We start from the raw sequence: 27,299 nt of genomic DNA on the forward strand, positions 1-27,299 counted from the left end.
TTGTCGGTGTCCCTTTTTTCATTAATAGCACTGACACGCAGGAAGTGGCAGGTCCCAGGCCGGTTCCAGGGGGAATTGGGGGAGGGGAGCATGGCCCTGGGGTGGTCCCCGCTGAGGTGAGGCATCTGTATGCTGTTTTACATGACACCGTTCTGTCCACTGTGGGGTGTGTTGGACATTTCCCTTAAACAGTACAGAAGGGTTGGAGAGGAAACATGTTCCTGAAACTCAGTCCTGGCACTTTTTGTTTCTCACGTTTGTAGTTGAAATGTCTTGCATGTTGTGCTTTATCCCCGCTGTTGGTATGCCTGTGTACACACGTGTGCACATGCATGTACACACAGCACAGTGAGAGCAGTGCTCAGACGCACACACTGAGGGTGTCCTGGGTGCATTTGCACACAGTAGGGCATCTGACAGTAAGACATCCAAAGTCAGCGTTGCTTTCTTGAGATCAGCTCCTGCACTGGAGTGGCGAACACGCATCGGTGCCTGATTGTCCTCATGACCTGGCTCAGCATTGCCGCGGCAGGACCACCTCCTCTTCACTTCCTCCAGGAAAGCTGCGTCCACATTGACGTCTGTAGACCTTCCTGTCCACAGACTCACCGTGTTCTTCTTGCTCTCTGGCCCACTGAGGAAGAGACGAAAAGGGTGTCACACCTGAGGGCAGGATGTGAGGCGTGTCTGAGGAACCACATAAACCACGTCCCCCGTGCACCTCCTCGTTGTGTCAGGCGCATTTCGTGCTACGACACAGCTTCCTGCAAGTGCTTGGAGGCCATCTCGTGGCGTTGACCGGCAGCTGTTAATAACTCCGTGCATGGCTCCAGAAATCAACGCACGGGAGCTCATGGTTTTTCTCTAAACACAGTCGTCGGCTTTTAAAAATATTTGCATATTCCTAAATCTGTGTTAAGCACCACAAGTAACTGTAGTTCACAAAGTCAGGAAATTTAACGATTTCTCAAACAAATCTAGTTTTCAGGGCAGGAGGGTATTAAGTAACAAAGCATCTTCTGCATTTTTGTGCAGTGCTTTCCAGCCTTGGGCTCTAACTAGAAAATATTTTCATCTCGTTGAGAAACAGTAACGTAAACGTTTCAATTTCTGTCCTTTGGTGGTAGTATCCTACGCATTTCTGCCAAACCTCCCCTTCCTGTTTGTTTATTTATTCATTCATTCTAAAGATTTTATTTATTTGACACAGAGAGCACAAGCAGGGGGAGAGCAGAGGCAGAAGGAGAAGCAGGCTCCCCACTGATCAGGGAGCCCGATGCAGGACTCGATCCCAGGACCCTGGGATCATGACTTGAGCTGAAGGCAGACGCTTAACTGACTGAGCCACCCAGGTGCCCTATTTATTTATTTATATTTAAAATCAATGATCATATAATGTATTATTAGTTTCAGAGGTAGAGATCTGTGATCCATCAGTCTTACATAACACCCAGTGCTCATTCCGTCACGTGCCCTCCTTAATGCCCATCACCCAGTTACCCCTTCCCCACTCACCTCCCCTCCAGCAACCCTCAGTTTGTTTCCTATGATTAAGAGTCTCTTACGGTTTGTCTCCCTCTGATTTCATCTTATTTTTCCTTCCCTTCCCCTATGATCCTCTGTTTTGTTTCTTAAATTCCACATGAGTGGAATCATAACAATAACTGTCTTTCTCTGACTGACTTATTTCACTCAGCGTAATATCCTCTGGTTCCATCCACGACAATGTAAATGGTGGGTATTCATCCTTTCTGATGGCTGAGTAATACTCCACTGTGTATATGGACCACATCTTCTTCGTCCAGTCATCCATCGATGGACATCTCAGTTCCTTCCACAGTTTGGCTGTTGTGGACAATGCTGCTATGAACACTGGGCTGCATGGGCCCCTTCCTTTCAGGACATCTGTATCTTTGGGATAAATGCCCAGTAGTGCAATTGCTGGGTCGTAGGGTTGCTCTACTTTTCCACTTCTTGAGGAACCTCCATCCATACTGCTTCCCAGAATGGCTGCACCAGCTCACATTCCCACCAACGGTGTAAGAGGGCTCCCCTTTCTCTGTATCCTCGCCAACATTCGGCACTTTAAAATATGTGATATTACAGTTAGCTTAATGAAGGACGAAATGTAGCTAAATCAGGTGCTTGGGCATATTTTGCCTTGATAAAACTAAACTGTCATTCAGTAATTATGCTGAATACTGTATTTAAGTCCATGAACCTTAGCATTACTTCCCGGTTCTGCAGTTGGTAAGCAGAGATTGATGACCTGTCAGAGTCAGCATGTGCCTGAAGAGCAGAGGAGTGCCCACTGTGAGGGGCGTGAGCTTGCAGATGCCAGTGGCCGTGCGTGCCGTGTGCCGCGTGTCAGTGTCTCCCCTGCATGACAAGCGCATCCCCCACAGTGCTGTTACCATAGTTTACTTGTCCACTTTTTATATTCCGGATGTCGTGCAGACTGTGTGGTATTCATGGTAAACGTGTGTTCGCCCCCATTCACGTGCTGTCTGGGTTTTGTGAGTTCGGCGTGTCCACAGCCTCTGCCAGACCAGCCGGCTGTGCCTTGGGATGGCTTTCTGTCACGTTGGGTCACGTGGACTTGCTTGTTGGACAGCAGTGCTGTGTCGCTTTATTGATAACAGCACCGATCATGTATTGCAATTCCTTTTTCCATGATGAGTGGCAAGTGGGAAAAGGATACGCTGATACCAAGCGTGAAATATCTCATAAACAGGATAGAGTTGAGATGTGTTTGGAAGGGAGCGAGGTCAAGCAGCCATCACTGAGCTCTGTCTGTGCAGCATCTTGGCCCTGATCAAGTTGACAGCATATTCGATGGTGAAGGGAAAGAATCAAAGTGAAGGGGGCGGATTGCTGAAGGCGTAGTGTCTTAACGCCAAAGCACAAGGAGTGTGGGGTGTACATTCCCATTAATTCTCTGAGGCTGATCCTCCCCTTTCCCGCACTCCATATGTTGTGTGGAACCAGCATTGTCTTGCATAGAGACCAACTTTCTCCCTGGACACTCTGGTCCAGGTGATAAGGGGCTGCGACTTGGGCATCAGAATTTAAACTTTCCCAGGTGGTGAGTGGGCAGCAGTGCTCAGGGTCTGCCGGGATGCACACAGTTAGACACGGAGCCACCCCCCAGCCTGATATCAGAGTCCCCATCCTATTGATCAGACCGTGGAGCAGGAGACCTAACCTCACGGGCACCTCGGATGGCTGACAAGTGTCCAGTCCTACCCACACTGCTGCCTTGATGTAAAATAAATGTAATCATCAAAGAAAAATGATCCATTTAAAACAAAAATGTTTTATTATAATAGTATATAATCTCAAGACTTCTTAAGAATGTGAGCATTTGCAAGGTGTATATGGATTGGTAGAATTTAATAGGTTTTTAAATAAGGAGACCAGTATAAAAGTAAATGTATTACTAGGTAAGTGAATGTGTAGCTGTCAGATCTCAAGAACGTAGTTAGGGCGAGTGCCTCTGCGCAGCTCTGATGAGCTGGTGCCGGCTGATGGTGACCTTGCTGAGCCCTGTTGGGAGAGGGCGTCGTGGCCGGTTTAACCTGTGGCCCTGTGCGCAGATTCACACGTGCTCTCTGAAGTGTCACCTCTAAGAATCGACCCTACATAAATAATGTTTTTGTAGTTGCATTTTTTTGTAATAGCAAAAAACTTGAAACCATCTGAGTATCCGTGTTTGGGAGGATGACCCAACAGAACGGGGGTATCCTGCTGGTTTTATGGTGAGCCCACTAAAAATAGCACAGAATACCCGTGTGTAGTCATGTGAAAAAGTAGTTTATAATGGGTACCTGTCTGTCTCTACCAGTGGAAAAGTTGAGAGAGGTTATATACCTAAACTAGGTGACCCTAGGGTGTTACAGTGTGAAATTAGTATTTACAACTTTTAAAGGAAACGAGGGCCTCTAGTTCGAGAACGGTGGAGCGGATGTCCTTCGCCCTGCCCGTCCTGCTGAGCACACGATGCACCGGCTGTTTTACGTGCAGCGCGCGCAGGAGACCGTGAGCAGGGAGGGAGGCAGGCAGGCTTGCCCCGTCGGGAGGACCCGCCGTCAGTTCCCTGCTGTTCCGCCTTGCGCCCCAGACCGGGGGCTAGAGAAGCCAGTGGTGCAGAAATGCCAGTGGGCACAGACAGACCGAGAAGAGCTGCTCTCTCTGTCCGAGGGAGCAGCCTGGCAAGACGGGAACACTTAGGCTTCCGTTCCGGCCGTTTGACAGACGTGCGCTTCGCACCACAGCAGGTGTGGCCCCATGATGGTCTGACGGACGGAGGAGTCAGCGCTACGGTGGCCGTCACATGGCCACACATAAGTGTGTCCAGTCAACGTGTTGTGCGGCGGCAGCTTGCGCACTGTTCCCTGTCAGTTCGTGCTCTGCCCCCGAGAACCAAGTAGGGACCCTAGACTTCCGCCCCCTCCTGGCTATCCAGAGGTAACCCAGCTCCCTGGCCAGCACAGAGTCCGAGAAGGCCAAGGGCCGGGACTTTCATGTCTGCTGGGCGGGCAGCCTGGACAGCCATTGTCACGGACAGAATCGCACAGGTGAAGAACTGATGGGTCATGCCAGGTTAGGGGTGGGGGAGGGGGTGGATATGGCCACGGACGCAGGTGAGGGTGATGTCGGTGCAGGTGGGACACCTCTGCATCTTGATGGCCGTGCTGGCCACGCAGACACACACGTGATGATGACGTGGAGCCAGCACACTGCACAGTGCCAGGCGCTGGTCTGGTACCGCGCCACTCAGCACGAGGACGCCGAGGGGGTGCCGGGTGGAGGGTGCGAGGAGCCCCTCTCTGTATCTGTGCTGCTGTCTGGGAATCTGGAATTACTGCAGGGTAAGTCAAAACAAGAGCCAACAACCGGCTGGCAGATACGAGAAAGGTCTGTGGTGGGTGTGCTGCCCAGAAGGAAGAATAACACTTTTCCTTTCGAGGTAGCATTTTTTTCTTTTAACTGGAGTGTTTCTTATGAAAAGCATATTTATCTTATTTTTTCCTTTCATTTCATTGATGTTCCTGATAGTTGTTACTTTTTAAACTGGAGAGCTCTAAGCCTGTAATCCTGCAGCATGTCGGGTGCCTGCCCGATTCCAGCAGCGGTGAAGCATACTGCTCGGCTACAGGCGCGTGGCCCGCCGTGCGTGCTCCTGCAAGGACCAAGAGAGAGCATGTTTGGGGAGGTGGCTCACAGGTTATTGTATGGGTGCTGGTGTTTAGAGCTCGGCGTCAGTCTGTGGAATGCTCTCACTGGAAGGCCTGCAGTCCTGCCGTCATCCACCCTGCGTGATAGAGACCGTGTGTCCCCGGGAAGACCGGCCAACCTTGCCCCAGGCCACAGGGCGTGTGACAGAAGCAGCAGCTTTGGCCTTGTGTCTGCAGCAGTATGTGTCCCAGACACTTGTGGCTTCCTCGACCAGGTGTTCGGCCGCTCCATTCATCCCTACCATCGGAGCTGTGTGACTTCCCCAAAGTGGGAGCCATGGTGTCCACATTTATTTTAGCGTGAATAGATTAAATGTGATTTTTTTTCTGGACAGTTTAAAAACCCATTGAAATTCATCAAACATGGCACAAGAGATCTTTCTAGAAGTGATTAATCTCTTTCTAGAAATGGCTGATCCTTTTTCCTAAAGTATCATTTGATCTGCTCTTTTTCCTAATTTGCGTTGTAACCTTAAACAGAATCTGGTCTTCGAAGGAAGCTTTCATCTTCCTCAGCAAATGTCAGCACAGCACGTAATCTGGTGATGAGTTAGTTAGCAAGTGTCGGACAGAGGCAGGTGGGCACGTGGAAGACATACAGAACTTGTAATCAAGGGATCTGCATTCTAGTCTCTCTGATTCACAGACAGCCTGACCACAAGCAGTTCGTTTCACTTCTCTGTACTGCGCTTACTTATATACAAAGCAGGGACCGGCAGTCGCGCTGCTCTCCGCAGCAGGTGGAGATGAGGGCCCACGTGCAGAGAGTCTCTGGTTCCTGGCTGAGCCCCGCGCTCTGTGTGTGCTTCAAGGGATAAAAGGAACAGTAAGGCGGGCCCAGCGGCGCAGTCGGGGAGAACTCAGGACGGGGTCACCTTCGCCAGAGGACAGTGCCCTACCGTGCCGGGCCTCCTCCCCGCCATCCAGCCTTGCGGAGCCCCAGCCCCAGCTTGCCCCCAGCCCCTCAGATCCGCGGCTTCCTGAGCAAACTCACAGCCTCGCTCCACCTACTTTCTTCTCCCCCAGTTCCTGGGGAGGGCTGGCCGCCTGAGCTTCCAGATCAGTGTCCTCCTCTCTGTGTCCGGCCCTGCTTCCACGTCACCCCTCCTGTAGACCTTCCTGGACTTCAGCCTCCACCGTCATCACAGTGCGCTGACCAATCACTGTCACCCACGCAGGAGTCCCCAGGACGAAGTCAGGCCCAGGAAGTACAGTACAGGGCGCCCTTGGTGACAGGACACATGTCCGTTCTGCAGCCCTCCCCAGCGTCCTCTCCATTGCCAGCCGCCCGGCCTCCCCCAGCAGCCGCAGCCACAGACTCTGCACGTGGTTCCCACTGCACTCAGTGCTCTTCAGGAGCAGACTTGCTTCGTGCTCTTGTCTCTTCCTCTGCACACAAGGTTCCTGAGGAAAGGGACTCTTGTTCCTCTTTGTGTCTCAGGCACTCGGTACGTGATCTCGTTTATACTTCGCCGCTTCTGTACAAGCTACACGGTCACGTTCTTATTTGCAGACACACTGAGGTGTGAGGTTCCTCGGTGCGCGGGTGACGGCTAGGGCTCGCACCCAGGCCCCTCGGCCTCAAAAACCCAACACGTGGTGATGCCTTTGAAGAAGTTTCTTGCCAAATGCATGAACGAATTCCAAGTTTATTGGAAAGCAATGGGAATATGAGAGTTGACAGTGTGTCTGAAGCCACGCGCCACAGGAACCACGCAAACTGATGTGGGAGGAGCGCGTTTGGCAAGGATGGTGAGAGATATCCTTTCCGTCCTATGGAGTTCGCATTTCATGTAGATGGCGGGAGTTACTGGGGGCGTTTGAGGGAGGGAGGAGAACGAAGGGTCCTTATTCTAGGGAGGTGGCACCAGTCCGAAGGTCAGAAGCCACTCCAGAGGCTTGCAAGTCAGGATGAGCGGTGAGGGCCGAGTCCATGTAGCAGTGCGCCACATCTGTGCAGCTGGCTTGTGGAGGTCTGAGGAATGGCAGAAAATGGGAAGTGAAGAAAGGGCAGGGAGGATGATGGGGGGCGGCATGTGGGGCAGCTCCTGTCACCCGCCTCCGCCTCAGGACCCCCCTGCCAGCTTTGGCTGGTGTTGCACAGCTGGGGGGGGGGGCGGCAGTGCCCGCAGCCAGGCCGTTAGGTGGCCCTCCTGCAGGGGTGGGTGCTGCTGGTCGGGGGGCACGCAGGCCAGGTGGGGGGAGGGGAGTCCCAGGATGTGCATCCACAGGATAGAACAACCATCCTGGAGGAAGAGTGGGTGGAGCTGTGTGCTGTGAGGTCCGGGAAGGAACGGTGACACCTTAGACCCTAGAACGCCTGCAAGTCCAGAGAATCCTAACAGGTGGCCTCAGCACAACACACACACAGACCAGTGGAACAGAATCAAGAGCCCAGAACAAACCCCACGGGTAGACGAGCAGCTAACATAGGACAAAGGGAGTGAGAGTAGACAGTCTCTTCGGTACATGGTGCTGGGAGAACTGAACAGTTGCATGCAAAAGAATGAAACTGGACCTTTGTCTTACACCACACAAGATGAACACACAACTAAAGACCAGAAATCGTAGACGTTGTAGAGGAAAACACGTTGGCCTTAGCAACATTTATTTGGATCGGTCTCCCCAGGGAAGGGCAGCAAAAGCTAAAATGAACAAATGGGCTTCCATCAAATGGGATTTCATCAAACTAAAAAGCCTCTGCACAGCAAAGGAAGCCCATCAACCAAATGAAAAAGCAACCTGTTGAATGGCAGAAGGTATTTTCAAATCATCTATCCCATAAGGCGCTAATATCCAGAAACATATGACGAACTTCGATAACTTAGTATCAAAAAATTAAAATGCCTTAATTTAAAAATAGGCAGAGGGTCTGAAAAGTTGTTCCAGAGAAGACCTGTAGATCACCAACAGACACATGAAAAGATGCTCAACATCACTTATCATGAGAGAAATGCAAATCAGAGCTGGTCATAATGGCTAAAATCAACAACAGCTGTTGGCGAGGATGTGGGAAAGGGGATCCCTTGTGCACTGTTCGTGGGAGTGCACACTGGTGCAGCCACTGTGGACGACAGCATGGCAGTTCCTCGAAGAGTTAAAAGTGGAATCACCGTGTGATCCAGCAATTGCACTTCTGGGCGTTTATACAAAGAAAAGGAAGGCTAATTCACAAGGATACCACCGCTATGTTTACAGCAGCCAAGATCTGGAGACATCCCAAGCGTCCAACTATAGGTGAATGGATACAGAAGAGACACACACGTTACTCAGCCATAAAAATGAAATCTTGCCGTTTTGACAAGGAGGGACCTGGAGGGTGTGATGCTCAGTGCGGTGAGTCAGAGAAGGTTGAAGTTGTGGGATCGAAATAACCAACCAGACACGAGAGAGACGGACACAGAGACTCAGCAGATGGGTGGTTGCCAGAGGGGAGGGGCGGGAAGGGTGAGACAGGAAGGGGCTGAAGAGCTGCAAACCTCCAGGTATAAAATAAATGAGTCACGGGGATGAAAAGTACAGCATGGGGAGTGTGGCTGGTAAGACTGTAGTAACGCTGTGCGGTGACAGATGGCGACTGCACTTAACCACGGGGAGCGTTTTGTCACGTATAAAAACAGCAAATCACTACCATGTACACTTGAAACAGGTAATTATGTCAGTTACACTTCAGTTTTCAAAAAAAAGAAATACGGAAGTGATGCATCCAATTACAGCAACAACACTGTGAAAGGGTGGGTCTTCATACTGAGTGAACTGGGCGCACCCCCAGCGCTGTCCCCGCGGGTCTCGCGGGTGTGAGCTAGTGAGCAGAGCAGAGGATGGGGCCCCTTTACTTGGGGTCTTTAATTACTTGCATTCAGTGGTTTACAGACCTACAGAAATAGTTTATTCTTGTAGGACCCGTGCAGGTGTAGTATTCTTATTTTTGCCATACGTATAAAATAATAAAAAGGTTGAAAGAAGGATTATTTATTGTAGTCATATCTATAAACTGTCTCATTACCACGGCCCACCGTAAATTAGAAGCCTCACTTTCAGTGTGTGTCAGAGGAAAAAGTGTCTACGGGAAGTTCTTTAATTATGTCAATCTGGTAAGTAAAGTATTTTTTATTAAAATAATACATTAAATAATTTTTCAAGGAACTGCTCGTTTGGGCACACGTAACAAAGGTGAGCTTGGTGCTTACACTAATAGGAATTACTGTACAATTTCATTAGCTTTTGATGATAGATAAGAGAACTATTGTTTTCATCTCAAATCTTTGGTGTAAATAATTTCTAGAACTTTGGAGGTTGAATTGTTTTTAATTACATTCTTTAATATAACCTATTTTAATTAATTCTGCATTATTTAATGAGGATGACATAACCAGAAAACCCCTCTAAAATGTACTTCTCACATAATTTTGATCTCAGGAAACTTAGGTGCCATTTAATCAAGGTATTAAAAGGGCTAAATAAAATTTTGCAAAAAGCAAAATTTATCAAACTGATAAGCATCCCCGAGAAGAGCTGCTCTTTGAAATTTATGAGACCCTAATGTGCGAATTATGTCCATTCTTGTAAGAAGGTTAATCAAAACAGTCTCTGAAACAGTGTTACGAAATAAAGACTTTGCTTTATGTTAAGGGAGCCTTCATGTCCTAGTGGGAGTTCTGAGTCAGGTGCGCTATTTTGTTTTGAACACTGGTGTGTATGGAGTCATGGACAGATGTGAAAACACTTTGTTTTATGTCTTCCATGTCACGTGTGCCAAAGGAAACAAAAATTAGTTAATATTTTATGGGTGTCTTGTAGCCGTGTGGAAAGCCCAGCTTCTAACTGATTGGGGATATGATTGTTCATATCCACATGTGTAATTAGATCAGTCAGGGGGTGTTCCTCCTGTGAGCTGTGGAGTAAGTGAAGAAGGGCCCAGGGGAGACTGCACGGCCGCACGTTTCATTACCACACCTGACTTACATACTCACGGGTGTTCACACTTCCCCAGGTTGCTTCGCTTCTAGAAAGCCCGGTAAGCACAAATGATATGTGTGTATTTTATGTGTATTTTTATATTAAATGATACACATACACAGTGTTTGGGGTTTCAGAGTCATGAAGATGTGTAATATTGTGAACTTATGTGCCCCTTTTAAGGAAAATTCACCATTTTTGAAGTAATGTTAATCTCTCCCTGCCTTTCGTGATGTTACTTTGCTGTATTTGGCAGACCCAAGACATCTCCTAAAATTGACCTGTGCGTGCTCCTCTCTTAACTATCTTCCTTACGTGCCAGGCGTGTAGCACTTCCTGGTGCTCAAGCACACGTGAGTGCCTGGCCCACGTGGACGGGCTGTCCCCAGGAGTGAGCCTTGGTCATCTGGGGGGACGTGAGCACCTCCAGGCAGCTCCCCGGTCAGGAGCCCAGCTAAAGAGGAAGTGCCTTCCTGCTCACTGACCTTTCTGTCGCTCCACGTGATGCAGATGGGTGCTAAGGGTTAAATGCATCAGTGTCTGTTTAATGAAAAATACTTAATTTTTCAAAATTGGGTTTTTAAACAACTGGTAGGCACGCTAATTTGGAACTAGTTGATGTCTCTCTCAGGCAGTGTTCTAGAGTATAATTACAAAGAAAGTGACTCTGTTTTCCAGTTTCATGCCTGTCTCAGAACAGGCAGAAGTTATATTTGTACCAGGGGCACCTGGGTGGCACAGCGGTTAAGCGTCTGCCTTCAGCTCGGGGCGTGATCCCGGTGTTATGGGATCGAGCCCCACATCAGGCTCCTCTGCTATGAGCCTGCTTCTTCCTCTCCCATTCCTCCTGCTTGTGTTCCCTCTCTCGCTGGCTGTCTCTATCTCTGTCAAATAAATAAATAAAATCTTTAAAAAAAAAAAAAAAGAAGTTATATTTGTACCAAACAGCGCATCTGAACTGAAAGGCAGAGTCCACACTGTCTTCAGGTCGCTAGAGCCCTTCACGTAATGGCACGCTCTTCCGGAGGGATCTGGGAGGGACACGTGTCCTCAGCGGGGAAGGACCTTCCTAGCTGCTGGAATTACAGAGCAGAGCGTTCTCATTGCTGAGGGGCGCCCTGGCCCGTGGATGTCGTGTCCGGGATGGGGTGACCTGGTCCTGTTGGTGAGCTTCCTCTGTGGTCTTTGTCGCAGGAACCCTCACCCAGAACGAGATGGTGTTTAAGCGGCTGCACCTGGGGACCGTGTCTTATGGAGCAGACACTATGGACGAGATCCAGAGCCACCTCAGGAATCCATACTCACAGGTGAGCTCATCCGCGTCTGCGCGGGAGCTGCCTGCGGAAGTGCCCGGCTCCGCCAAGCCAACCTGAACCTGTTGTATCCACTAATCTGAAAATCGGCAAATGTCTTTGACTGTATTAAAACACGCAGTTCTAACTTATAAATCAAGAAGCAGTTTTTGAACCAATTTTAAACAAGCATTTCTGTATCGTAAAATAATAGAAGGTATAATGAGCTTAAACCACTTACTCATATTAAATAATTTTCTTAGTGAAATATTCGAAAGAATTACTCCGTACGGGTAGTATTTTTAAGGCTGTCAAGTAGAATACTGCATCACAGGTGTTTCTTACCAATGCCTCTGTGTTTCTTCACGATTAATAAGACTTTCTTATATTTTTTTGCGTTTCCAATAAGCAGAAGTAAACACGGTGTCCTGAGCGCTAGTGTCCCTGTCTTTCTTCCTCAGCAGCTGTCCGTGCACGGCAGACCCGATTCCCTCTGTAGCCCTTCTCCTTCACCATATCGTGGTGAAGTGAGACTCAAGTGTCACGTTATTTCATCTGCAAGTATGTTGTCTGTGTCCACATTAGATAAGGACTCCTTGGGTGGGGCCGGGGGGGGAGGCGGTGTATGTCCTAAATCTGGTCTTTTCCTTGGAGCCTCAGGAGCTCTCTGAGGCCCTTGGGAGGAACAGGAAATACACAGCCTAGAAGCCACGGTGTCTGCCAGAGACTTGGTAGGCCGTACGCTCTGCAAGGCTGTCTGTGGCCCAGGAAGGTCCTGACGTTGGGCCCACAGGTCCATGTGTTCCCACAGATGACGGCGTGTGTGGCTGGCAGACACAGGCCACTCTGCACAGTTCATTTTAGGCCTGTTCCCAGGGAGCGTTCGTGTTGCGCTCATTTGGATCCACTGATTCTGGGTAACCGACCCTCCCAGCCTCAGGGTGTCCACGTGCTCACCCGCAAGGGCCAGCCATCACGTCCCTAGGCTGCTTTTCTGCCTCTCTGCTGGTCTGTTGTGGGGTTTGATCACCCCCATCCTAATGGGGCAGCGTCTGTCGGGTGCAAACGTGCAAATCCCTGCCCCCCAGGGAAGAGGGGGCTCGCGTGCACACAGACCGCTGTTGCCTCGCAGCTCCCAAGGGCCACCTGGCGGTGGTGCCCACAGAAGCTGTAGACCGTGTGTAGTGACCGTCATACTTCGGACTTGCCTGTCAGACGGGGCCGAGCCACACACGCCCTGAGCAGTTCCTGCTCCGACCCAGTCACGTGTCCTGTCCGCCTTGCGTTCCGTTTGTGCAGACCTTCTCTTCCTCTGTAACGTTTATCAGAATGGCGCATACTTTACTTTTCAAGACGCTGTTACATGAAAAGTAATGCGTGTGTGTATCGTATGTAATGATCACTTACACAAGCACACGTATTGCACCCGTACACTTAAAACCAAGCCTTTTCTTAAGTTGGCCGTCACTCAGCTCAGAGTATTTGGTGACCTAGAACATTTATTAACAAGGAAAATCTAGGGGCACCTGGGTGGCACAGCGGTTAAGCGTCTGCCTTCGGCTCAGGGCGTGATCCCGGCGTTATGGGATCGAACCCCCCACATCAGGCTCCTCCGCTGGGAGCCTGCTTCTTCCTCTCCCACTCCCCCTGCTTGTGTTCCCTCTCTCGCTGGCTGTCTCTATCTCTGTCGAATAAATAAATAAAATCTTAAAAAAAAATAACAAAATCTAAAAAGGAGAAGGAATAAGACTTTCCTTTTGGTAATCTTGGTCTAGGTCGAAACAGTACCAGGTAAAACCTGTTTTTAAAAAACTAAATTTACATTATCCATGAATATGATTTTAATAGCTTCAAATAAGCTATTTTAGTAGAAAAATTAAAACCAGAAAGGATGAGTCACTGTATAAAAACAGCAAATATTTAATACTTATTTCCATGGAGGAGGTCTTTTAAAAATCTTTTTTTCTAAGCTATCTGTTGGTTGGCTAGTTAGATAGTATTTTTTTTGTAAAATTGATTTTATTCCTTAGATTCTGTCTTTTTATTAAGATGATAATAGTCCACCAGGTCCGCTGTAATGTAACACCCATCTTTCATAATCTGATTATATTTCCCCACCGGAAGCATTTGGTGATGGAGGGCATAATCTTTAATGGCATTTGTGTGAAATTAAATTATGCAGCCGTCAGTAGACATACCGGAGTCGTGAGGGGGGTCAGCCGTGTGGTGTGCTGGCATAAGGCAGCCGCGCGAGCAGCACGCACATGGGGGTCGAGCGCTAAGGGAGCGGCAGTGCCAGCTGCTGAGCTGCACAGGCAAACCCTTCATTAGACAGCGCTGAAATTTGACGGGCAGAGCATTCACGGTTCGGTAGCTCAGCACGCCCCGTCCAAAAGCGAGAGCCTCGCTTTCTCGGGAAGGCTGTCACGCGTGGCTGTGAAGGTAACCGAGGAGCGTCTGTGGTCCTGCGGGCGAGGGTGTCCCGCTCCACCTCCCCCAGGAGTGGGCGTAACAGCCAGCCGCCCGCTTCGCTGGTGGAGGTGAGCGCCCTCGAACGCCGCCCAGTGGGCTGAGAGCCAGACAGACACGGGACGGGGTTCCCGTCCAGAGCATGTGGTGTTGAGATAGGACGGGATCAGCTCTCCTCAGAATGCAGTGGTTATCGTTATGCACAAAACTAGACTCTAATTCAGAGGCTGTGTTAAAAGAAGATTCAGAAGTATTTTTTTCCTGCTTTTAAAAAGCTTTATTCTGGGGCGCCTGGGTGGCACAGCGGTTGAGCGTCTGCCTTCGGCTCAGGGCGTGATCCCGGCGTTATGGGATCGAGCCCCACATCAGGCTCCTCCGCTATGAGCCTGCTTCTTCCTCTCCCACTCCCCCTGCTCGTGTTCCCTCTCTCGCTGGCTGCCTCTCTCTCTGTCAAATAAATAAATAAAATCTTTAAAAATAATGATAATAAAAAGCTTTATTCTACTTTAGGGACCGCACTTTTTAATGAAACACAAAAGCAGTTAGGAGTACACGGCTCTAGTTTGCTATTCAACTCACCCCATCTTTACAAGGAGAACAGACGTGACTTATTAAGGACTTAGCAAGCCAGTGCCATGGATCAAGTGCATGTAGTGAAGGAAAACTCCCCAAATCTAAGCACGACAACAGATAGTTTGGTAGAGGTGACAACCAGGAGGTGTCAGTGCGCTGAGAGCGCGAGCCACGGAAACGTCACATGCACGAGCAGCTGTTAGGTGAGAGCTCCTTGTCTCATCCCTAGCTAATGCGCTCATAAAAATCATACATGCTGATGATTCCAGTATCAACTGTCTTGTCTCTCTAATTCTGTGACATTCCGTATTTTATCAGATGCAGTCTCAAGCTAGTGGAAACACTACCGGTTCAACGCCACCAAGAAAAGCCCAATCTTCAGCTCCCAAAGTGAGAAAAAGTGTTAGCAGTCGAGTCCACGAAGCTGTGAAGGCCATTGCACTGTGCCACAACGTGACCCCCGTGTACGAGCCTCGAGCCGGCGTGACCGGGGAGGCCGAGTACGCGGAGGCAGACCAGGACTTCAGCGATGGGAACCGCACCTACCAGGCTGCCAGCCCTGACGAGGTCAGTTGGGCCTCTGAGAGGATCTCGGATACAAAACCGCATCAGAGGCATGAGAATTCGTTGTTCTGCGGGGGAGTGTGAGGGGGGCTTTATTATGGTTTCTAATGGTGTCGTATTAGCTCCAGGCCGGAAGGCCACGTGGCTCTTTTGGATCCATGCATTTGGTCCCGGTGTGTCCACATACCCCAGAAAGTGTAAGAGTTAGATACTGGAAAACACGTGAGAAAAATCAGAGTTTTACTGATTTCATAAACTGATTTGTGAACAAGTCAGATCTTAGTAAAGCTGCTGGAGCTTGGAATGTTCCTCCCTCATCCTCCCAGCGTCTTACCTCCATATGACTTGTCAGGCTTGCATGTTAAATTTCCAGGTTTCTTTGTTTTCTTTTTTCTTTTCTTTTCTTTTCTTTTCTTTTCTTTTCTTTTCTTTTCTTTTCTTTTCTTTTCTTTTCTTTTCTTTCTTTCTCTTTCTTTCTTTCTTTCTTTCTTTCTTTCTTTTTCTTCCTTCCTTCCTTCCTTTCTTTCTTTTCTTTTCTTTTCTTTCCTTCTTCCTTTCTTTCTTTCTTTTATTTTCTTTCTTTCTTTCTTTCTTTCTTTCTTTCTTTTCTTTTCTTTTCTTTCTTTTCTTTCTTTCTTTGTTTCTGGCAGAATTTAGCCACAGCATATTTATTTCAAAAGAGAATTGGGATATAAGTCATTTCAAAAATCTACAGAAGACAGAAACAGTAAAATTTTAAATGTGGCAAATTAGTCATTTCTAACCTTACATCATTTTTTTACTTTTATTTTTATTTTTTTGTTTTTTAAGATTTTATTTGTTTATTTGTCAGAGAGAGAACAAGCAGGAAGAGCTGCAGAGGCAGAGGGAGAAGCAGGCTCCCCACTGAGCAAGGAGCTCAATGTGGGGCTCGATCCTACAACTCTGGGATCATGACCTGAGCCAAAGGCAGATGCTTAACTGACTGAGCCACCAGGCACCCCCATTTTTTAATTTTTATTTATTTATTTATAAAGATTTTATTTATTTATTTGACGGAGATAGAGACAGCCAGCAAGAGAGGGAACACAAGCAGGGGGAGTGGGCGAGGAAGAAGCAGGCTCATAGCGGAGGAGCCTGATGTGGGGCTCGATCCCACAACGCCGGGATCACGCCCTGAGCCGAAGGCAGACGTTTAACGACTGCGCCACCCAGGTGCCCCCATTTTTTGATTTTTAGATTGATAAAAGCCATTGTTAAATTAATTTGCCCAATTCCTGTTCAGCCAGTGTATTTTCAATACAGTTTTCTTATGCACTCTCTCGTACTCAAGTTCTCGAGATGATTCTGTAATGAAAGCGACGACCATGGAAGCAGTATGAGCACAGAGGCTTCTTTAAATTCTCCGTGAAACTGGATCGTATAATCACCCCTCCAAAAGTATGCTCAATCACAGTTTTAAACAACAAAATCTGATTCGATGTTTTAAAGAGAGGAGCCCGGTGATTCTTGCTAACAAGAGTATTTCAGAAGAGCAAGGTCCTTCCTCTCTAAGGACATCACGGCAAGGAACCTGGGTGCCGCTTTCGTCGGGGAGGCCGGAGGGCTGGGGCCTTACGCTGCCGCTCGGAAGCACAGCGTAAAGCCAGGAGGGCTGTGGTGCCGCGTGCTGCTGTAACGTGCACCGCAGAGTCCGGAGCCCTGGCAAGAGCGTCCCTATGGTGCTGAATAAAACTAATGCAGAGGTCAAAAGGCAAATCTGTGAGTTTCCAGTGTTAGGAAGGGCATCCTATGAGTAATAGCTGGAGCCAGCTTGGGATCCAGGGCAGAGAGGACTGTGTAGATGTGTTACGGGCTCATGTCCTGCTTCCCTGCGGCCAGGAGCAGCTCATCCTGCCAGGCCTCTTGGTTCCTTGAAAGCTGCTCACGAGCATCCTGACGTGTTTTGTTCCCGAGGAGCGCACAGTCCATCTGCCGCCTCCTGGGAGCCACAGGGGACACACCAGCACCCTCCATCCTGTGTGTACGGCAGGGGGACTGACAGTTTTGTTTTCTTCAGTCTTTTTTGTGTCTCTGCCTTTTCCTGTACTTGTGCTCGGTTCCAGAAGTGCTGATTTTTGGGCCTGGTGTGGGGCCGGTGCTTCTCCGTGCTGGAGATGCACTAGGTGCTCCCACAGCTGAGAACCACGGAGTCTTGTGAGCCTTCCCTGGGTGCCCGCAGGCTGTGCGGCCAGCACCGCCACAGAGCGGGTGGGGCGTGGCTGGTGGAGCGCGGGGGTGTGCAGTGGAGACAGACATGGGACCCGGTTACCTTGTTCCGACCGCGTAACAACGAGGAACAGTAGCAAGACACCCAGAGTGGGCCGGCAGACTCACGGTGTTTTACTGAGCTTTATGCACAGCTGCATTGTTTGAGAACCAAGTTTATTTTTGGAGATGTAGTTACATAGGCACTGCCTTGTTTGTTTAGTCAGGAAATTACCGCACAATAACCAAAACAAGCTACTTTAGAAATTAGGACGTGTCATTACTCATGTAAGAGCTTAGAGGTGGTGAAAAACAGCCAAAAAGATGAAAGTTCAGTTCTTTTTCTTTAAACATGGAAAGCTGAGACCAGTTTCGCTGGCTCCCGGCCTTCCCTCAGTGCTGGCTCACACGAGGCCCAGGCTGCAGGGAGGTACTGGGATTACCCTTCCGTGGGCAGGAAGGAGGGAGCTGCCCGTGAAGTTACGTAGAAACCAGTTTCCTGGGAATATCAGGCCTTACGTTCAAGCAGGACCCGGAGCCCTGGAGTTCATATCCAGGCCGCATCTCGTAGTGAAAGGTCTTTCCCCTTTCTGGTGCCTGATGACCTTGTCATGGCGAACTCCCATCGTTGGGCACTCACGGCGTCATCCGTCTCGTCTCAGGAACAGTGGCCGTGGTGTTGGTGGTGGAGGCGCTGCACAGTGTAGCCGGCTCATCACGGGGAGGACGCTGGGTGCGTGGGGAGGCCCAGCTCCGCCGTCTCTCTGGCTCTCCTCGGTGTGCTTGGTCTGGAGTCCGCTGGTCGGGGGACGGGGCTGTATTAGCACCACCGGTGCACTGTGTACATTGTGTTAACCAGGAAACATGGAGACATCTGTTGTGGCCAAACTCTGTGTGGCTCCTGGAATCGCGTGTGTAGCATATCTTTTTATTTTGTCATAGGAGATCTAGGAGGAACTGCTAAGAGGAAGAGCTGAGATTTAGATGATCCATATATTGCCATCTTAGCCATTCCAGCGTATGCTTTGAAACATGTGGGCCTCTGGTCACGGCTCTTAAAGGAAATGGACCACATTCCTTTTCATATAAAGGAAGGGTTGGACACATTGTTTCCTGTATTAGATAACATTCTAGAAATTCTCAAAAATTGCATATGATTATGTATTGAAAAAGAACTATTTCCCAGTCCTAAGCATGGGAAACTGAGACCACAGATGTCTCTCAAGAAAAATTTTATTGGAAGTTGTAAAAATACTATATTACGTATTTACCTTATTACCTGACAAAAGTAAATAAAAATTTTTTTGAAAATTCATGGGATTTTTCATCTTTAGGTTTTTTATATAACTCATAACACTTATTAACACTTTTTAAATCTTAAATTAGATATTCACAATAGAGAGGAATCTCATCGATTCCAAGATTACTGGAATCAAATAGACACTGCTAATCTTATAATTAAATTTTTTCCTTGTTTAAAATTTCTTTCTACTTTGGAGATTGAACAATGATTAAAAGTAGCAGCCCATTTAAGTAACCTTTAAAAAAAACCCTAACATATATTTTAAATCTGAAAATGAAGAAAACAGAGTTCGTCATAATTTTTAAAGAGCTCTATTGATGCAATGTTTGCAAATCCCTGAGGCCCAAGGAAAATAATCTAAATGGTTCATTATTTAGCTTATTGAACTTTGCTGCAGCTAGGTTGACGGATGATGGCAATGCTTCCCAATCACCAAAGCACCGTTTTAAAAGCATTTTTTATTGAATAAAGTGCTTGGAATATTGCACCCTGGAGCTTTATTCAGGGAAATGGCTCAATTGATGTTTTCTGTTTGACCTCAGCTTTGACCTATCACAACATGTATGGTTAATAAGCAACATTATCATTTCAGAGACGTCACTGGTTTTGTACATTATGCATCAACACTGCTCTTGTAATCCCTACGTGTTTATGGCTCTTGTGTCCTCTCCGTCTTTAGAAAGAATGTAATTGAGTAGAATGTTCTTGTTTCTGCGTCCCTGATACCACAGTTGGAATTCTTCACGTGAGTGGCCTTCATTTTCATTTTCCTGAGAACAGAAAGGATCTCTTACCTTACCTACAGATGTGCACAAATGAATGTTTTATACAAATAATGAAATTCTGGGGGAGTTAATGTCAAATCCTTAAAGGCTCTGTGAGGTATAATCATTAAATACTTGCCGGGACGTGTCATCGTGGAACGTCAGTGATACTTTAAGGTGTAGCAAGCGGTGGTAATGTTCGAGTGTCAGTAACTCATCTTGTATTCACCACGTGGTGCCCTGTCCCTGTTTCTTATGATAAGTGATCAATATTTCATTTTCTCTAAGAGAGTAGAAAGTTTCACTTGCCTGTCGCTTTATCTCTACAGCCTCAGCATAGCAAACTGCAGCTCAGTAAACATTAGATGTTCCCTGGAAATTCCTGGACAGAATTAAGACCCATCCGCCTTCAGTTGTTGTGTGTCCCGTGCCAGACCCCGAATGTCGTGAGCCGTCAGAGCGGATACGTGCTCCGTGGGCAGAGCCTTGGCGCTCGCGGTCGCCAGCTCAGTGATCAGGGCACGTGGTGACACGAACCCTGAAGGCCTCTGGCCTCTTTGGGCCCAAAAAGACGATTGACCATGATCTTTAATGACTGCTTCCTTCTGAAAACTAGCTATTTACTGGCAATATTCTTCTCTGCACTGTGGCCACATCCTCTCATGTAGGAACATAGCATTTTCAGGTGTAGATATCAGCTCCTCACTTGGATATTTATTTGCAAGAATCAGCTAAAATTTATGCCAAAACGCAAGCGGATTGTTCGAATATGGAAGAATATTATGTCCTTAATGGCCTTGCTTTTGAATTTACCAAAGCGCGCTCTCAGGCTTGCGGTGTGCTCCAGTTGTACACTCCCTGTGTTGTGCGCGTCCGGTGACGTGGGGCCAACGGTGGTGCTGCAGTAGCACGTGTGGGGGCAGGTCCCTGTCCGCGACGGAAGCCTCCTCCCAGGAGCCGCGGACAATACGCGCACACAGCCGACCCTGACGGCTAATGGGCAGTTTTTCCAGCTGATCAGATTGTGCTTCATGTTCGTACTGCTGGTAAGTTACGGCGATGACGGTACGACCACACTCGAAAATGCAGACAGGTCCGTGATCAGGTTATGATCTATAAAACGCATGGTAAGAAATCCATCCCTGGCGTGTAGCTGGCAGGTTTATGTATGTAATTGCTTCTGCGATAGAAGAAAGTTCTCCCAAGCTTTTCAGTAATAGCATGAAGTTTCTGAATAATAGAATTGTAAAAGACTAACGTTAAGATCTTGCCTCACAATTTGTCCTATGGAAGCCCCGTTGGGAACACCTTCCCTTGCTGTTACTTCGCACGGAGGAGTGTGGGTGTGCGCGTAGGTGCCTGTGACGAGACTGTGTGTTACTCAGTGGCCTGTGGGTGAGATTTAGCCCAGGCTCCCTCTTAAGTATATTTTTTATATTCCCATTTTAATTAATTTTACCTCTGTGTTATTGTCAGTAGTTACATTATTAGAACTTCCTAAAAGCTCAGTAGTCATGGAAATAGTCGTTTGAAATGTATTAAGCCTTTAAGTTTAGAGTTATCTACACATTTCAGAGAAAGATCTCTCAGGATTACATCCTGTTAGAACATCAGGCAGCAGCTTCTGCAAGGACATGGCAGCACACAGGGAGGACGTGATAAACCACCTTCCCCACATTTTACCGCAGTCCTGACAAACTGCCTGAACCGATCGAATCAAGCAGTAGCCCTGGAAACTTCCTTATAAGGAACCCATACCTGAGTACCAGGACAGTTTCGTGTTCTGTGGTCCACGGAGACAGGGGGAGGTGCTAGATGGCCCGCACCATCACGGAGAGCATCCCCAGGGAGCAGGAAAAGGTGTGCACCCCACCTCTGCCCTTCTGCCCGACAGGACCTCACTGCTGGGGAAGGCCGGCGGCAGTGTGTTCCCTGCTCCTGAGATAAAGTCTGAGCCAAAGACCTGACCGTGTCTACCCAGCCCTCAGCAGCTTTGTGTGTTTGTCCCCTTAGTACAGAGAACACAACCAAAGAGAAGCCCTGGTCAGGAGAGGCCAGAGATCCAGAGCAACGTCCACGCAAACACTGAACAGCTCGCGCTGCAGCTCCCAGGTACAGCCAGCAGCGTGGCGGGGTGGCAGACGGAACTGTATCTCCTGTGGAGGACATGCCCAGGAGCGCCTTGCAGACCAGAGCAGAGGCCGTGCTCCGCAATAGGAAGAGACAGAGTAGGCGAGCTCGTCGCGTCAGCTCAGAAGCTCGGGGGCAAACAAGAGGAGAGCAGGAGGAAGAGAAGGTAGGGGGACAAAAAGTAATGATTGAGGAGGCAATGAATTCAGAAATTATTGGCAAAAATAGTAACTAATATAAACTAATATAAGCCAGTGCGTGCAAACTGCAAAATTAATCCAACACGAAACTTTTCCGGAACAAGGAGGATATTCCAAAGGCTTCTAAATCATTTCATGTAGCCCACTTAATCCTAGATTCTGAAATCTGATCGAGGTAACATAAACACACGCAGTACAGAAGAGATTTACAGACGAGCCTTAGGGGCGGAAGCCTGTGGTGCCCACAGACCTACAGTGTGTTGGAAGACCAGCGCCAGGGAGCAGGTTTCCTGGGAATACAACTAGGAAGTATAGTAACACGGCTCTGGAGAAGTTGGAAGTCACTTGGTAATCTCACTTCTATTAGTGAGTGCCTTAAAGAAGGCATTTAAGTTAAAATTCAGTAACCATTCCTGATCAAAACAAACTAGCCCCCTCTTCACATCCAGTGATAGTCAATGCAAAATAGAGAGGTCCTTTCTTAGCATGATTCATGATGCCAGTCTTAAATCAATACTCACATCACATCACACAGATAAACTCTGCAATCGTTCCCAAGTGAAGAATAAAACAAGAATGTCTGCTAACACTAATGCCATTCCATACCGTCCTGGACGTTCTATCCAGATAGTATGTCAGAAAAAAATCATTATAGTTATTACAAGGAAATAAAATTACCACTTAGACATGACGTGACTGTATATCCAGGCAACCAAAGAATCATCATTCAGGAGACCCCAATAAAAATACACAAACCCATACTTTCTTATATATCAACAACAGCCTGCTACATGGAAGACGAGGTCCCATTCACAAAGCCACAACAATAAAAATATTTAATCATGAACTTAAGTAGAAACATGTCCTGTGGTAAAAAAAAAAACAGGTAATCTTACAGCTGTGCGTCAAAGCACTGTTATTAATGCTTTACCTGCACTCAGTCTTCTAACAGTTTCTGAAAGAGGTGTCCTCATTGATTGTTGAGGTAATTGTCAGCCTTGGCTCCACTTCGGAAACATCAAGGACTTTTAAACCCTCCAATGTCTAGATCTCTTCCAAGCCCGCTGAAACGAAATCTGCAGAGTTAAACATTCTTTACCAGTTCCTTACATTATACTTAATTGATCTGTTTTAAAAACTGTTAATTTGATGAAACGTGAAGGTTGCAGAGTACGTTGCTTAATAAATTAAGTAGGTGCACGCATTCACATTAGACTGACCTACGAATCTGCGTTTAACCAGCACAGAAGACTTTCCTGTGAAGAGCACTGTGCCAGGAGCCCGTAGTCCTGAGTCCTAGAAACCACTCACCCTGTTAGGCCTCCATTACCCATCGAAGGAGAGCAGGACTGTGTTTATGCAGTTACTGAAATACCCAAGGCACTCCCAGACCTTGTGTCTAATCAAGAAATAGGATTTACAATTGCACACCTTCCCACGTCCAGTCCCAGGTGGCTTCAGGTGAATTCAACCAAACATTTCAGAGGAAATAATACCAATTCTGCATAAATTCTTCCAGAATACAGTAGGGGGAGAAATGCTTGTCTGGTGTTAAACTGACACCAGTATCAGACAAGGCCTCATGGTTTGTAGCTCTTAGGAGCGTCGGTGCAGAAGTCCCACAGAGTGGGAGCAGGTGAAGCCCAACAGGAGATGGAAACGATAGTCCATCCTGAAGGACTGGGGCTTTCCCCAGGAAGCCAAGGCTGGTTCGACAGTCGTAAATCAGTCAGTGTAATTTATCCACACACCGCAGGGGAAAAACACTTGGCTAAAATCCATCGTCTGCTCCTCATAAAATCCCTCAGTAAACCAGGAGTGGAAGAGTTTGTGCAGCCTGATAAGGACGTCTACGAACAATCCTGCCACTAACATGATACCTCACAGGAGACGCCGGGCCAGTGCTTGTACTGTTGGGAGAAACAGAGGTGCCCTCTCTGTCCACACAGACGTCCTGACCAGGGCGCTAACGCCAGGGAAGAGAAATGGAAGGCGTACAAGTCGGAGAGGAAGGAGTACAACTGTTTTCGGTGACGGGTGTGGCTATCTCCATAGACAATCCCGGAGGCTCTCCTACAGAACGGTAATGTTTAAGAGGTGCATTTACCAAGGTTGCACACCATATTTCCCATGTACACAAATCACTTGTATTTTTATCAACTAGCAGGGAGCAGTTACAAATTGAGATTTTTTTAATGTGCTGTTTATAATGCGCCAGAAGCACATGAGATACTAAAGGACAGCTCTGAGCAGACACGCCCAAGGCTTGTGCGCCATCGGCACCGAGACAGTGGAGGAGAGTCAGGGCGCCTGTGTGGAGGGTGCACCGTGCTCACGGACTGAAGGACCTGCTGCTGCCAAGGTGCCAGCTGATTTCCCGTGAAGATGCCAAGGAGGTGCCGCAGAGCGGGGGACGCGGGAGAAGCGCTGCCCGTAACAGCGGGACTGTCGTACACAGAGCCTCAACCAGCGTCTCTCCCCACGTGCAAAAATTAACTCAAGGGGTGCCTGGGGGCTCAGTCGGTGAAGCGTCTGCCTTCGGCTCCAGTCATGATCTCAGGGTCCTGGGATCGAGTCCTGCATCGGGCTCCCTGCTCAGTGGGGAGCCTGCTTCTCCCTCGCCTCCCCACCTGTGCGCTCTCTCAGTCTCTCTGTCTCAAATAAAGTCTTTAAAAAATTAGCTCAGATTGGTCACAGATGTATGAAAAACAGAAAAGTATAAAATTTCTAGAAGAAAAAATCTGTAGGCTTGAGTCAGACAGTGATTTCGTGGGACACAAATAGCATAGTTTGTAAAAGAAGTGGCTGATGAATTGGACTTGATGGTAAAAATCACATTCTTCAGAAGACACACCGTTAAGGCGAGGGCGAGCCACAGATCTGTACAAGATGTTTGTGAAATACATACCTGATCGATGAGTGGAAACCAAAATATGTGAAGACTTCTCAGAACCCGGGAATGAGAGAACCACCACCCGATTTAAATGTTGGCAAGAGATCCCAACTGCATCACCAAGATGTACTGACTGACTGAAGAAAACTGCAAGAACGGTGAAGCTTCGTGCATCTGCCAGGTGACTGTCGTTCTGTGGGGCAAGAACTGACTGAAAGGTGGACTGGTCACTTGAGGGGAGGGAGACATCGCTTAGACCCCAGCCCGATGACGCTGGGCACCCGGGAGAGGGCTGCGCACGGGCAGGTGCTCAGGGCTGTCCCGTACGCTTCCACACGTGTCTTAGGGTACCTGTCGGCCCTCTGCTTGAAGCCACTCCAGATCAGAGATTGTTCTCTCTCATTGAAGGAGTGTTTCGTGCTGACCCCGAAAACACCGCCCTGAGCCCGGGAGACCCGGGGGCCTCAGGCCCGGAGGTTCCAGAAGCACTGCGGGTTCGGGTGTGGAGGGGTCAGGCGAGCAGACCCCTTGGCGTGTGCGTGTAGGTCGTAGTGAGTGCAGTGCTGCAGCAGAAAGAACAGGCAGGTGGAGGGGAGTGTGGGAAGGAGCCAGGACAGGAGTGCCTCTGGCCGTCTGCGTCCGCACAGCCTCCCGGAGCGCTGGAGCCAGGAGACACAGCCTGGGGAAGTGGCTGGAGAGAAGGGTGGTGGACGGGCTGCCAGCACAGCCCTGGACGCACAGCTGGGACGGGCAGTGGCTCCAGCGGGCCGGCAGGTTTGCTCTCGGTCTGGCATCCACTGCCCTAAGCCTGCCTCCCCCGGTCGGAAGCTACGCGGCGGCCCTTCCGGCACGGCGGGGTTCTGGCGTCTCCAGTCCGTGCTGTCATCACTCGAATTGCTTCACGCTTTGTAGCCATGATGTTTGTTACACATTAGCATGGCTTACGTGCTTTTGCAAAAGTATATGTATTTTAATTGTTTAAATGTTTTTAGGAGGAAAATAGAGTCAAGCTATCAATGCCCTTGACATTTTCTTTCCTTTAATTTCTACATTTAATATCATTAGATAGAAGTTGTTTTAGGAGCCTTTCTGAACAAATACTACTGCTCTATTTCAGATAGAATTTGTATGAATTCTGACCTGGTTCCTTTCACGCCCACTGTGCTCTGGGTCGAGGTGGTGAAGCTCAAAACCAGAACTGGACGCTCTGTTCACTCTTCACCACGAGCTCATAGCCACGTGTCTTGTGTCGGGGGGCAGGTACTGACAAGTACTGCGTGTTCACCCATCTCTTGTGGTTGGTTGTTCACAGGCCTGTTCCAGAGCGGTTTGATTTTGAATTATCCAGAAGCATCCTCCCCACCACTAAGCAGCTTGCATAGAACAGCAGTTAAAGTATCTGTCTTGTGAAAAATTTTATACTTTTCTTCTGGTTGGCATTATATAGAGAGTTAATCCTCAAAAGGATGATGATTGAAAACAGTTGGCATGGCACGCTGGCCGGGTATAAGCCACTAGATGGATTCTGCCACAAGTTGCTGCCTGGAACGGGTCGTGAAGGCACGCACTAAGTACGTAATAAACAGATGTGAGTCCACACGTGTAGACTGCCGAACCCGCCTGGTGGGGCATGGAGGAGGTAACGGGGCGTCGCAGAAGCATACGGTTTACGGTCAGAATGTAATAGTCCCCTTTCACTGTGGACGTTCAAAACTCACCTGGGGAGTCCTGGGTTGTTTGCAGCTTATAGTGAGGTTTTTCTAGGAAACGTGTGTCCACTGTGCGTTTCCTTTTCCACCTGAAGTGAGTTGCAGAATTGTTCACTTGTGCCTTCTGGATGTGCTCTTTCTGTTGGTGGCCTCGTGTCTTTGTAGCACTGTAATTGAGAGCATATTGCTGGTGCTGTATTAGCCATACGTGGTTTTAGGATCTTGGCAAACTTCAGGAGCTTAGGGCATGCTGGAAAGCGAGAGAACACGAGTTCTAATTCGAGCTGTGTGGTGACTCACTGTTTAACAGTCCACACGCCTACGGGATGCTGGACTCACATCTGACCCAGTCACTCAGGTCAGGAGCAAGACGGCCCCCTCGTGTCACTGTTCCTACAAACAAACCACCCGGCACGGGGCCTGGGGGGGCGGGTGGGGAGGAGTAGGAAAGAGCCACTTGAGAGCACTCCTGGTGTGTGGGTCTGGAGCTGGGGGCTCACCCAGCCTGCAGAGCGTCTGCCCCTGCCTTGTGCAGAGGCTGTTTTCTTCCTGGGAGGCCGCCACGAATGCCCCACCCCAGGCAGTACGTTCGGCAGCCTGCAGGGGGCGTGTCCACCACCGCGGGGCTGTTCCACTGTCTGGTGCTGAGTGGGTCAGTCCTCGTCCTGGGTGGGGACCTGAGAGCATGTGAACACTTAACGCCCCCTGAGTCCTTGCTGCTTGGGAAGACCTGCCTGCCTGCCTTCAGTCCTGCCGCGTCTAACACAGTCTCCACTCGTGGCCCTGGTCACCCCGAATCAGACACGCGGATTCTTTCTAGGACCAGAGATGTTGCCTTTCTAGACGGCTTTACTTAATTTTAAAAAGAAGTGAAAAATCCCAAATCCTGTCAAAAGGCTATTTTTTTCTTTTACTCTTTCCCCAAGGCAGTGCCAAGTAACACTCGGGCACCTCCACGCAGCTTTTCTGTTCTCTGCCCA

At 48.6% G+C, this 27,299-nt stretch overlaps 1 protein-coding gene across 14 annotated transcripts in view; it reads left to right on the forward strand.

Moving 5' to 3' along the window:
• ATP9B (ATPase phospholipid transporting 9B (putative)) overlaps positions 1-27,299 on the forward strand; it is a 246,726-nt gene that overhangs the window by 182,747 nt on the left and 36,680 nt on the right. For all 14 annotated transcript variants that reach the window (XM_034642307.1, XM_034642309.1, XM_034642302.1 and 11 more), the window contains 2 exons: positions 11,391-11,503; positions 14,849-15,097. In XM_034642307.1, coding sequence (XP_034498198.1) covers positions 11,391-11,503; positions 14,849-15,097 — 362 coding nt within the window. The remainder of the gene's footprint in view (positions 1-11,390; positions 11,504-14,848; positions 15,098-27,299) is intronic.

Source organism: Ailuropoda melanoleuca, chromosome 14, assembly GCF_002007445.2.
Source record: "Ailuropoda melanoleuca isolate Jingjing chromosome 14, ASM200744v2, whole genome shotgun sequence".
NCBI classification, from domain to species: Eukaryota; Metazoa; Chordata; class Mammalia; order Carnivora; family Ursidae; genus Ailuropoda; species Ailuropoda melanoleuca.